This window comes from Pecten maximus, chromosome 7 (genome assembly GCF_902652985.1).
Source record: "Pecten maximus chromosome 7, xPecMax1.1, whole genome shotgun sequence".
Lineage (NCBI taxonomy): Eukaryota > Metazoa > Mollusca > Bivalvia > Pectinida > Pectinidae > Pecten > Pecten maximus.
In genome coordinates, this window is record NC_047021.1 from 1,348,174 (window position 1) to 1,362,105 (window position 13,932).

The 13,932-nt window shown below is 35.4% G+C and overlaps 1 protein-coding gene across 1 annotated transcript; it reads right to left on the bottom strand.

The window, feature by feature from the left end:
• Nucleotides 1–745: 745 nt before the first annotated feature.
• Nucleotides 746–13,247, bottom strand: LOC117331280 (inter-alpha-trypsin inhibitor heavy chain H3-like). Its single transcript, XM_033889887.1, has 13 exons — nt 12,830–13,247; nt 12,030–12,187; nt 11,371–11,481; nt 9,654–9,901; nt 8,478–8,641; nt 7,699–7,990; nt 6,548–7,233; nt 6,249–6,339; nt 5,790–5,927; nt 5,161–5,457; nt 4,664–4,771; nt 3,896–4,171; nt 746–1,637 (listed from the first exon to the last, which is right to left on the bottom strand). Exons 1-13 carry the CDS (start codon nt 12,905–12,907, stop codon nt 1,453–1,455), a joined length of 2,832 nt encoding a protein of 943 aa, XP_033745778.1. The 5' UTR covers nt 12,908–13,247; the 3' UTR covers nt 746–1,452.
• Nucleotides 13,248–13,932: the final 685 nt, after the last annotated feature.

A 13,932-nucleotide genomic window follows, 5' to 3' on the forward strand; every position in this document is an offset into this window, starting at 1 on the left:
TCATGTCACCTTGAGGTCGGTTAGATGTATTAACTACCACTTTCATGTCACGTTGAGGTCGGTTAGATGTATTAACTACCACTTTCATGTCACGTTGAGGTCGGTTAGATGTATTAACTACCACTTTCATGTCACGTTGAGGTCGGTTAGATGTATTAACTACCACTTTCATGTCACGTTGAGGTCGGTTAGATGTATTAACTACCACTTTCATGTCACCTTGAGGTCGGTTAGATGTATTAACTACCACTTTCATGTCACGTTGAGGTCGGTTAGATGTATTAACTACCACTTTCATGTCACGTTGAGGTCGGTTACATGTATTAACTACCACTTTCATGTCACGTTGAGGTCGGTTAGATGTATTAACTACCACTTTCATGTCACGTTGAGGTCGGTTAGATGTATTAACTACCACTTTCATGTCACGTTGAGGTCGGTTAGATGTATTAACTACCACTCTCATGTCACGTTGAGGTCGGTTAGATGTATTAACTACCACTTTCATGTCACGTTGAGGTCGGTTAGATGTATTAACTACCACTTTCATGTCACGTTGAGGTCGGTTAGATGTATTAACTATCACTTTCATGTCACGTTGAGGTCGGTTACATGTATTAACTACCACTTTCATGTCACGTTGAGGTCGGTTAGATGTATTAACTACCACTTTCATGTCACGTTGAGAAGTCGATCATGTTCATTTTACGTCATTTAGCCTCAAAATGAAAACAACACATCGATATCAAAGCATGGATTTTTATTTTTCTTTAAAATAATAACAAATATATCCAGGACATAATTCATGATATGATAACAAAAAAAGATGATCAGTCACTCGCCGAGCCCATCCGTACAACAAGCCAATCCTACAAACACATATGAAGGTCCGAATCACAAGGAACTGACCTCACAAAGACAGCTACGATATACCCCGATATATTATTCTCAACGCTCGCACCAACTAGCAACTACACAAAATCTCTCTTACAAAGGAAAAGAATTGAATCATTAATCCTTGTCATTTTTTCAATAATCTACTTTTCATTATTTTCCAATTACATCACGTCACATCAGAACAACTACATTGTATTAGAAATAACGAAATAAATGATTTGCAATACTTTTCTAAGATATACAGGTGTATAAAACTTGACAGTTTACCTTAAAACATTCGCTACTGAATTCAGTGAATCTGTCACCGGAGTAATTAAATGATTGAAAATGCTTTTATTAGAAAACATTTTGAGATCCATTTAACTGTATGATGTTTGTTTCACTAGCAATTAAATCACTCTCTGTAATCACAGTTCTCCTTGACGGGAAAATTCGAGAATCCGAAAGTTAAATTCAACATGAAAACGGCTATAGTATCACATGTTGGAATGACGTTGGATACTCCAGCACCACATGTCGTTATCGATTTGTCGACATCCATTATCACACCGTCGGCTATAAAACCCAGGGAAGTGTAGATCGGACAACCCAACATTTCATTACGGTACTTAATTCCACCGGTATCATCATCAGTCGGACACTCCCTAACTTCTTAGCCAGCAAAGAAAGCTCTTTGATTTGACTGTTTGGAAATGTATTTAGATTGGGATTATCTTTAATGGTGCCGTTAATCGGAAGAGCTGAAAAAACATAGAGAGGTTATCAATCAGTTTTTATTAACACTGAAATATATTAATTTGATGTATTAATGCAAAGCATAGTCATATCATAAAATGCGAAAACATATCACATTTACAATGACCAGAACTATAGATACAATGTAATTAAATGTTCACTGTTACAGATACGATGTAGTTAAATTTTCAGTACTACAGAAACATTGTAATAAAATGTTCAGTACTACAGATATAATGTAATTAAATGTTCAGGACCAGCTTTAATGTAATTAAATGTCCAGTATCACAGATACAATGTAGTTAAATGTCCAGTACTATAGATATCATGTCATTAAATGTCCAGTGAAACAGATACTATGTACTTTAATATCAAGTACCACAGATACAATGTAGTTAAATGTCCAGTACCACAGATACATTGTAGTTAAATGTCCAGTTCCACAGACACATTTTAGTTATATGTCTGCAGTACCACACACACATTGTAGTTAAATGTCCAGTACCACAGACACATTTTAGTTATATGTCTGCAGTACCACACACACATTGTAGTTAAATGTCCAGTACCACAGATACATTGTAGTTAAATGTCCAGTACCACAGATACATTGTAGTTAAATGTCCAGTACCACACACACATTGTAGTTAAATGTCCAGTACCACAGATACATTGTAGTTAAATGTCCAGTACCACAGACACATTGTAGTTAAATGTCCAGTACCACACACACATTGTAGTTAAATGTCCAGTACCACACACACATTGTAGTTAAATGTCCAGTACCACACACACATTGTAGTTAAATGTCCAGTACCACAGATACATTGTAGTTAAATGTCCAGTACCACACACACATTGTAGTTAAATGTCCAGTACCACACACACATTGTAGTTAAATGTCCAGTACCACACACACATTGTAGTTAAATGTCCAGTACCACACACACATTGTAGTTAAATGTCCAGTACCACAGATACATTGTAGTTAAATGTCCAGTACCACAGACACATTGTAGTTAAATGTCCAGTACCACACACACATTGTAGTTAAATGTCCAGTACCACAGATACATTGTAGTTAAATGTCCAGTACCACACACACATTGTAGTTAAATGTCCAGTACCACAGATACATTGTAGTTAAATGTCCAGTACCACACACACATTGTAGTTAAATGTCCAGTACCACACACACATTGTAGTTAAATGTCCAGTACCACACACACATTGTAGTTAAATGTCCAGTACCACAGATACATTGTAGTTAAATGTCCAGTACCACGGACACATTGTAGTTAAATGTCCAGTACCACACACACATTGTAGTTAAATGTCCAGTACCACACACACATTGTAGTTAAATGTCCAGTACCACAGATACATTGTAGTTAAATGTCCAGTACCACACACACATTGTAGTTAAATGTCCAGTACCACAGATACATTGTAGTTAAATGTCCAGTACCATTCCCACGGACACATTGTAGTTAAATGTCCAGTACCACACACACATTGTAGTTAAATGTCCAGTACCACAGATACATTGTAGTTAAATGTCCAGTACCACACACACATTGTAGTTAAATGTCCAGTACCACACACACATTGTAGTTAAATGTCCAGTACCACAGATACATTGTAGTTAAATGTCCAGTACGTCAGATACATTGTAGTTAAATGTCCAGTACCACACACACATTGTAGATAAATGTCCAGTACCACAGATACATTGTAGTTAAATGTCCAGTACCACACACATTGTAGTTAAATGTCCAGTACCACAGATACATTGTAGTTAAATGTCCAGTACCACACACACATTGTAGTTAAATGTCCAGTACCACACACACATTGTAGTTAAATGTCCAGTACCACAGACACAATGTAGTTAAATGTCCAGTACCACACACACATTGTAGTTAAATGTCCAGTACCACACACACATTGTAGTTAAATGTCCAGTACCACACACACATTGTAGTTATATGTCTGCAGTACCACACACACATTGTAGTTAAATGTCCAGTACCACACACACATTGTAGTTAAATGTCCAGTACCACACACACATTGTAGTTAAATGTAAAGGATCTAGTGCCACAAATAAACTGTAAGTAAAGGTCTAATGCTTCTGATACAATAAAGTTAAATGCCCATTACTACAATGCAATGTCGTTAAATATCCAGTGCTAAGAATATAAATTTAAAATAAAAATAGTTAAAGTGAACATGTATCAAAATGATTTGAGAAAAAACTTACCTAGGGATCCCTCGATGTTTTCAGATGTGTTTTCCGTAAAATTAAAGTTAACGATGAGCCTGTTATTGTTTAGCGACGTCACTTCTAGTTTAACTCCGGACCCTCGGCTTCCCTGCACGTATGTGAAAAATGTATTGGAATTCCATGCATGTCTCACCCCATTCTCAACGAGATGTGTCGGGAATAACTCGGTCACGGTCTTGGCATCAATCGTTACGTAATTGATGCGTGTTGTTCCATCTTGAGAGTGTGTAAACCTGACTTTTACACGAGTCCCTGTAAATGTATCATCTTATTAACATATTGCATGTAACAGTTTAGTCTTATCATACTTATTTCTTGTTTAAAGTGACAATTTCACAAATGCATCGCCCATGTGTATTAATTTCGGAATACTATATTAAACATTGAAATAGTTTTTGAAAACATTATTTAGAAATGCAAATATTATCAATACGTTTGATCAGTAGCAATATTGCGAATATAAGTTATTTTCAAACGTTTAGGTCCATTCAATTAACTTATATATATATAATGTAACAGACTTTCCCGTGTCTATGTCCCGAAACAAAGTAAAATGTTTAGGTCCTTTCGATTTACTGATATATCTAATGTACTATACTTACCAGTGCCTATGTCCCGAAACAAAGTAAAATGTTTAGGTCCTTTACTGATATATCTAATGTAACAGACTTTCCCGTGTCTATGTCCCGAAACAGAGTACAATGTTTAGGTCCTTTACTGATATATCTAATGTACTATACTTACCCGTGTCTATGTCCCGAAACAGAGTATAACGCTTTGCCTCGTCGGCCTGACTGGGGTTCTTCAAGCACAATGGCAGCTCAATACCTTTAATTCCACCTAGAGTGTAACCTGTAAAAGAAAGGAATCATGCACGTTAACATATATTCATTACTATTTAAATTTTAAAGACTTTAAGAAGCATGTCACTTCTCAATACCCGTCAAACAACTGACATGCATTAAACCCCTAACATACGTAGCTGTGATATCCTTGAATAACTTTATTAGGAAGTCAACCTGCTAATGCTGTTCGACCATCAATGTGACATACCGCTTTATCACACTTCCGGTATTGATAACAATTTCTGTGTGAAACAAAGTCCTTTCAATAAAAGTGATATTTGCATAACAAATTATATCGATGATGAGAGTATACCGTACTTGAATTTGGATTACGGAAAGTGTCGCTATTCAACGAAAGTCATTCATTATATTTACAATGTGATAACAATAACTTACCGGAAGTACTTTCATGTTGTGGTGTTGTAGATTTCATAGTGTTCCTGTTGTGTGGTGTTGTCACAGGCCGAGTTTTACCAGGAGAGACGCCCAATGACGAACCACCTCCAGTATTCTGAGATGATGTTTTGAAACTGTTGCTGTTTGATTTAGCAGCACCAGCTACACGTCTGATTAGGGGACCGAAAGACGATCCTCTTTTCAAAGCATTAAATCGACCGACAGAGTGGAGCCTTGGCCTTGAATTCTGGCTGAATGCTACTTGATTTTGTACGGGACTCATTCTTCGATTACCGACTAAAATATTCAAACAAAGTACTGTAATAATAATTGAAAGCAAATGGAACTGATTTATAATTACAATCCGTAATATAGAATCACTTTACTTTTAAGTGATATGGAGGATGTAAACGAAGAAATGTGAAATCGACTGATCAGGATGCTTTACTTTTTCTTTTTCTTGATTTATCATATTGGCAATGACTTAACAATATCATCAGAATTTATCAAGTGGTTGATTGGTTTAAAGTCCTAGTATCCACCTCAAGCAAGATATCTACCATTTAATTATTCTGAATTTAAATTGCGACAAGTACGCTAGGTGACTTTTTAATATATTAACTTCTTACACTTTCGTAACCTAGATGGTGAACGAGATCTCGTGAAGAAGGAACGCGATCTTGCGGGGGGAAATGAACGAGCCATTTGGACGGGTTGTCCTGTGGCCATTGGAAGACCAGTAAAACGTGATCCAGAAGACACAGACTCTACAATACAAACAGTATAATGTAGTACAATGATTTTATAAAGGCATGTCTATACAGTCTATTACACTATACGTTTTTTCTGCGCTGTGTATCGAGTACATGATCACAACACGTTGGTGAATATTGGCTTCGGATAAGGTCATATGAGGATAGGTGACTGGCACGAACTGATCGATCAAACCGTAATTCTAGTTCAAAAGTTAATATACGGAAACAATTCATGAAAAAATATACAATTTATACACTGTGGATGAAATATGAGCAGCTAGACTAATAACATAATTAATAAACAAAAAAAGCTGTTGATATGAAGGTAATTACCAGGACTGTCCGGGAGGAGATCAACGGCCGACGATTGTAGTTTATCCGGCAATGACACCACCATTGATGTAAAGGGAGTTACAAAGTTGTACTGTAATATAAACATGTACATGTATAATTATTACCGACGGTTAGTAGAATATTGATCATTGTTGACGGTGTTTAATAATACCACATAGCCATTAATAACTATTAAAACTCTTAAATTAGGTGTGATAAGTATTATCTTATATCAAATTTAGTATAATGTCGAAAATATTATATTTAATTATTATGACGGTATAACCTAGCTTCAGTACCTTTAACGCCATTGTTATGATATTCTGCTTTAGTTTCCCTTGTTCTGTTTCGTCTGTCGATCCGTCCCTCTTCTGTATCCATTGTTTAATGGTAAGATAGGCCCATATCTTTTCTGTGATAGAGTAACTGTCGGAATCTAGTGTAGAATTGAGATGTATCACTCCGTCTGTAGGTACGTCAAGAGTAACCAAACCGTTAGAGTCAGTAGCGATAACGTTCGGCTTGATATCATACGTCAATGCGTTCGCCATTTTACCAGCTACAACAACTTCAGATCCTTGAAACATGTTGGGGACTATCGTTTTTGTCAATGTGTTTTTATCCACAGAGCCCGGAAGATATCTAAATGTGACGTTCTGCAAGAGAACTGCTGAAATTTCGGAGTAAAAATCTGAGATTTGAAGGGCAGCATCAGCGTCCTCATAGATCTTGCGCCCAAAGCCATTGTTCTGAGCTGCCAGTCTTTTAATAAATTTATAATCTGCATTACCACCGAATGCAAGAGAAAAAATAGGTATGTTATCTTCGTTGAATTTCATAACGTTCTTAAGTATTTCCTCTGGATTTCTTTGTCCTACCGTAGGCTCCCCATCGGTTAGAAATATAAGGACAGGCGCTCTTGTCTTGTCCTTCCGTTCGTCTAACAAGGCAACTCCTCTTCTGAGTGCACCGTCAATGTTTGTACCTGTCAAACAAGACATTAATCACAACATCAATGTTTGTACCTGTCAAACGATACATAAATAACAACATCAATGTTTGTACCTGTCAAACGAAACATTAATCACAACATCAATGTCTGTACCTGTCAAACGATACATAAATAACAACATCAATGTCTGTACCTGTCAAACGATACATAAATAACAACATCAATGTCTGTACCTGTCAAACGATACATAAATAACAACAATGTTTGTACCCAGTGAATAGTTAAACATCCCATTAATCGCAACATCAATGCTGATTTAACAGTAGATAAGGTTATGTATAAAATACATATGATCTGTCATGCCTATACGTAGTATGATGTGGAAAATTACAAATACAAAAACAAAATAATTCAGTGAACTTCTATTCGTTTCAACAGGAAAATATTACCTAAATAATATGTATAGATAACCGTTATCTATCAAATGTCTGTATTTACCTCCACTTGCTAAAGTGTGTTTCACATACGTATCTGCCCGTTCAATATTCCCTGGAGATGCAGAAAGGAGCTTTGCCTCCATTTCCCATGGATAAATACTTGAACTAAATGTTAAAATATTCAATCTGTCCTCGGATTGTATCTGAGATAAGATCGTAGACATGGCTTTTTTCAGCTGGGCCATCTTTCTCCCACGCATAGATCCACTTTTATCCAATATGAATACAACGTCCTTTGGTTTAGGTGGTAAGCCACTCGGGGCAAAGAAATGAACGAAATAGCCATTTACCATCTGAAAACAGTACATATGTACGATAATAGTGATGCAACGCTGACAAGAATGATTTGACACATTATTTTCACTAATAACACTCAATTACAATTTACTTGCAAGTAATGTTTGTTGATATTGTAATCTGTAACATATATTAAACCGTGATTTTTGAAAGCATTGCAACATCTAGAAACTAACTTAATGCTAGTTAAATGAAATTACAGAAAACCATACACACTGTATTATGTTGGAAGTAATGTTTAGCCACTAAGGAAACATCGAGAAAAATAAAAAATAACTATTGGTCAATTTGAAAACATCTGCAGTATTGACCACAAATGTGTACAGTAAATACTGATATCTAGTTAAAGCCTCGGATAGATGTGTTATTGTTTGATAGCTATATTTAGCATCGTTGGACATCTGATATTTAGTCAAAATCTCAGATAGGTGTATCATCGTTTGATAGTTATATTTTCGAGCTGCTTTTTGAAACACAACTCACCAAGAGATCACCGCCGTCAAAGTTCCTATCGATGTCATATTTGACTTTGAACTGACAATCTAAGCCGTTCGAGTTGCCTGCTGTTTGTGTATTAAGGCTAGGTTGGAACAAGATGTGAGCTCTCTCTGGGGACGGACGCGTGATGGTTATAGCTGCATCGGCATCTGAGGAAATAAATTCCATAATTACATTATAAACCAGTATATCGTAAAATAATCGTCACCAATTTTTTACTATTAAGTTGTGTACATACATAGATAGACTTGTATAAACTATATCAACACTTTAAAGAAACATTTGCCTGAAACACTCGCTCCCTGTGTGCAATCAATTATAACAACAAAATAAAAAATGTGGTGTCACCTACACGTGAAATACTGTCACAGGTAAATGTTATCACAGGTATGTACTATCGCAGGTAAATATCATCACAGGTAGATATTACCACAGATATGTATAATCACAGGTAAATATCATCACAGGTAGATATTACCACAGCTATGTACAATCACAGGTAAATATCACCACAGGTATGTACTATCGCAGGTAAATATCACCACAGGTATGTACTATCACAGATAAATATCATCACAGGTAGATATCATCACAGGTAGATATCATCACAGATATGTACTATCAAATGTAAATATCATCACAGGTAGATATTACCACAGGTATGTACTGTCACAGGTAAATATCATCACAGGTAGATATAAGCACAGATATGTACAATCACAGGTAAATATCATCACAGGTAGATATTACCACAGCTACGTACAATCACAGGTAAATATCATCACAGGTAGATATCATCACAGATATGTACTATCAAATATAAATATCATCACAGGTTAATATCATCACAGGTATGTACTATCGCAGGTAAATATCATCATATGTAGATATTATCACAGGTATGTACTATCACAGGTATATATCTCATGCAGGCAAGTACAATACAGGTAAGTACTTTCACAGGTAAATACTATAACAAGTAACCTGCAACTATCACATGCTATTCGAATAAAAATCTTCTTTCCTGATTGAAGAACATCAAATATTTATTTGTGAAATCTAAATTTGTCTTACCATATCCTGGCAAATAATCTTAATACGAATTTGTGAATTTGAAGATAAACTGGTATATTTTATATCTCATTATCATTATTATTTTACCTTTTTGATCCTTTATTGTGAACAAGTTGCTCTTGATTGGTGGGATTTTCAAGTTCGTTATATTTCTAGATTCATCAATATCCACCTCAATCCTGAGGTCCGCCACAGGCTCCCCTGGCTTTAAGTAGATCAAGTGACTGTAGGCACCCAACTTCCGTTGAAGTAGTTCCTGGTAGCGTAGTTCAAATGTTACTTTGTCATCAGCAGCAACATTAATTTGAATGTTGAACGTATTTGTTTCCCTTGGCCTGTGAAAAACAGACGAATGAAGCTGTTAAATCACTGAGAATCGCTATTAATTTAAACTGCAGTAAACTAACAATACTTTCGCTAGGAAGACTATACCATAACCTAGGCGTGCGTCCAGCTCCATGTGGTGATATATTTTTTGAATCAAATGCTGACGTGGTGACGACTGTCTGAATGTTTTGTTTTTTTCTTTTCGGAATTGCAATCATATCGAAGATGCATAAACTGCTGTATCACGTATCTGAGTAGATTGTATAAACTGCTGTATCACGTATCTGAGTAGATTGTATCAACTGCTGTATCACGTATCTGAGTAGATTGTATAAACTGTTGTATCACGTATCTGAGTAGATTGTATAAACTGCTGTATCACGTATCTGAGTAGATTGTATAAACTGCTGTATCACGTATCTGAGTAGATTATATAAACTGATGTATCACGTATCTGAGTAGATTGTATAACTGTTGTATCACGTATCTGAGTAGATTGTATAAACTGCTGTATCACGTATCTGAGTAGATTGTATAAACTGCTGTATCACGTATCGGAGTAGATTGTATAAACTGCTGTATCACGTATCTGAGTAGATTGTATAAACTGCTGTATCACGTATCGGAGTAGATTGTATAACCTGGTGTATCACGTATCTGAGTAGATTGTATAAACTGTTGTATCACGTATCGGAGTAGATTGTATAAACTGTTGTATCACGTATCGGAGTAGATTGTATAAACTGCTGTATCACGTATCTGAGTAGATTGTATAAACTGCTGTATCACGTATCGGAGTAGATCATACATACATCGTAGATGTTATTACTATTTTATTTTATTATTAGTGTGAAGTATTATGATCGTTTATTACAAATTGAGTATGATAATATATGAGGGAGGGCACTCGAGGTATAAAATATGGGTAGAAGGTACAAAATCCGGATGGGGAGGTAAACATTCTGGATTGGAAGGAACAAAACCTTTATGGGGAGGTACAAAATCTGGATGGGGCGATACAACTTCTTGATTGGGAGGTACAAAATCTGGATGAAGAGGTACAAATCTTGACAGTGATGTATAAAATCTGGATTGGGATATACAAAATCTGGATGGGGAGGTACATAATCTTGACGGAAAGGGACAAAATCTGGACGGAGAGGTACAAAATCTGGTTGGAGAGGTACAAATCCGGATGCAGAGGTACAAAATCTGGTTGAAGAGGTACAAAATCTGGTTGAAGAGGTACAAAACCTGTACGGAGAGGTACAAAATCTAGATGGGGAGGTACATAATCTTGATGGGGATGTACAACTCTGGATAGGGAGGTACAAAATCTGGATGGGGATGTACAACTCTGGATGGGGAGGTACAAAATCCCTATCATTCAATTCATATTGTAATTTGCAATATTGGATTTTAAAAGAGCGTCAATATTTTGTTTTTGTATGGTACCGTTCATCCATTATTAACTTACTTGACAGAGACCTGTGCGGCAGATTTGCCTTGACTCCTGTCCTTTTCATACACCTGTTGGGCGGTCTCTTTCGTCGTGACGTTACCAACGTATACCTCGTTCCCCACAGTTCTGGAAACAGGTAAATATATATCAAAGTACACACCATATTCTATACCGTAAATTTCTGTTATTCTAGCCAATTTGTTTACTCCTGTCCAGCAAATGGATGTTTTAGACGGATTGCAGAACTAAGCCTATTGGATTACATGCTAGTTATAACGGCCAACTTATAAAAAGATAAAAACGTTTGATTTTAAATAAATATTTCATATATAAATTATTTATCCAGCATTTGTAAAATATTGATCAAAATTATCAGATGATTACAGTTTTTATTTATTACATATATGTATATAACTACAATCTTATGAAACTTCAATTCCTGTTTGTAAAAAAAACAAAAACAAAAAAAGATCATGAACACTTTATAGATACAAATCCTAACTATTGAATATTATTAAGAGAAGTTGATATTTTTATCCTACTACAGTATTTGTCGTAGGACTAAATTGAAAACAAAATAACAAACAAACTCTCTAGTTATAATGATAAACGTTAATGGTTTGTCGTTTGTCATACTCGTCTAACCACACACAAGTTCACACATCAACACTTACAATGTAAAGTTAGAGATGAATGCCTCGTTTGGAAGTGTGACGTCAAATGTTGATTCATGCGCCGTAAGGTCAGGGTTCACCACTTTACTGGTGACGACTGTAGTAGCAAACCTATATCTGATATCGGACTTGACGTGAAGAAAGTAGATTCTCGGCTTCTGGAATATTAATAAATCAAAAACATACGATACAGGCAAATCATGAGAAATTTATATTTTCATTTGATTTTTATCTAAATCCTACAAACAATTGTGTCGAAATACTGACGTCAAGGAAAGCGTAAAAGTGGCATAAACTGTCATCCACCATTACCATCTTACCGCAGGTCCAGGTAATACAGTATCAGACTGTCGTCATTGAGACGTACACCACCGAGGACAAGGTCAACCTTATATATGGTTGTATATTGTATTGTCATTATCATTATAGATTGATGTCGCAAGATAAAGTCTATCGTTTAATGACAAACTAACGTTTGTAGACTTTAACTTATTATATGACTTTGATCACATACCGATTAAAACATACTTACAGCTATCATGAAATACACAACAAAGCCACTTGCGTTCTCCGTATGCACAATAATATTTCTTTCAACATATATCATTTCGAAAATTTAAATTTAAGACTAATTAGATAAATCAATTAATGAGTTTGTTTATTAATAACAAAATCTGTTCATTATTATTGATACTGCACTTGACAAAATGGCTATAGATTTTTCCAGGCTAAAACATCACCTACGGTTAAACTATGTTTTAGATGCAGTGTTTATATGAATATACGTTAATAGTTTTTACCTTTGTTTGAGCTTCGATCCTGCTGAGGACTACAATACATATCAGTACAGCGTAATACACACTCATGATGCTCAGCATATCACTATGTATGTTGTGTCTGAAGAAGTCCGTCTGTATATATACACAATACAGGTAGAGGATTCCTAGTATACAGAAGGACTCCTGGAAAATCTCTGACGTAAAACCGGTCACGAATTTGTAATTTATTCCTTTCAGTCAAAACAATGTCCTCATTTGCATTAACAATTTGAAATAATGATCAATGTTTGCAGAAAACATATGTGTCATCATAGGCCTAAAAACGATTTTGTTTATACCATTTTGACATGCTGCAATTTATATACCAAATGTAGTGGTTAATTATGACCAGGACAGGTAACTAACCCAGCCCTAAGCCTGCCTAATGTGTATATAACTCGGAGTGTCTGCACGTTGTCTTCCTTTTAAAGAATGGTGTAGTTCGCTGTAATCTATTACTGATAGTTATTGTTGTTTTCGTTTGCTTCTAATACACATTTATTTACGTGCACCTCAATCGACAATAATACAAACGAGTTTCTTTTCAAACGAAAGCAAAGAACGAAAAATCTAAGTTACGTCATTATCCAGCATAATACTATGTGCGTGCTTATGTTGTGACCTTGAAAACGGCGGACATCAAAAGCAAACTGTGGAATTGTTTTAGATTACCAGACATTGATAGTAAACTGATGAATTGTTTGAGATTACCAGACATTAATAGAAAAACTGGAATTGTTTTGGATTACCAGACATTAATAGTAAACTGATGAATTGTTTTGGATTACTAGACATTAATTGAAAACGGTGGAATTGTTTTAGATTACCAGACATTAATTGAAAACGGTGGAATTGTTTTAGATTACCAGACATTAATAGAAAACTGTGGAATTGTTTTGAATTATCAGACATTAATAGTAAACTGATGAATGGTTTGTGATTACAAGACATTCATAGAAAAACTGGAATTGTTCTGGATTACCAGACATTAATAGAAAACTGTAGAGTTGTTTTGGATTACCAGACATTAATAGAAAACTGTGGAATTGTTTTAGATTTCCAGACATTAATAGAAAACTGTGGAA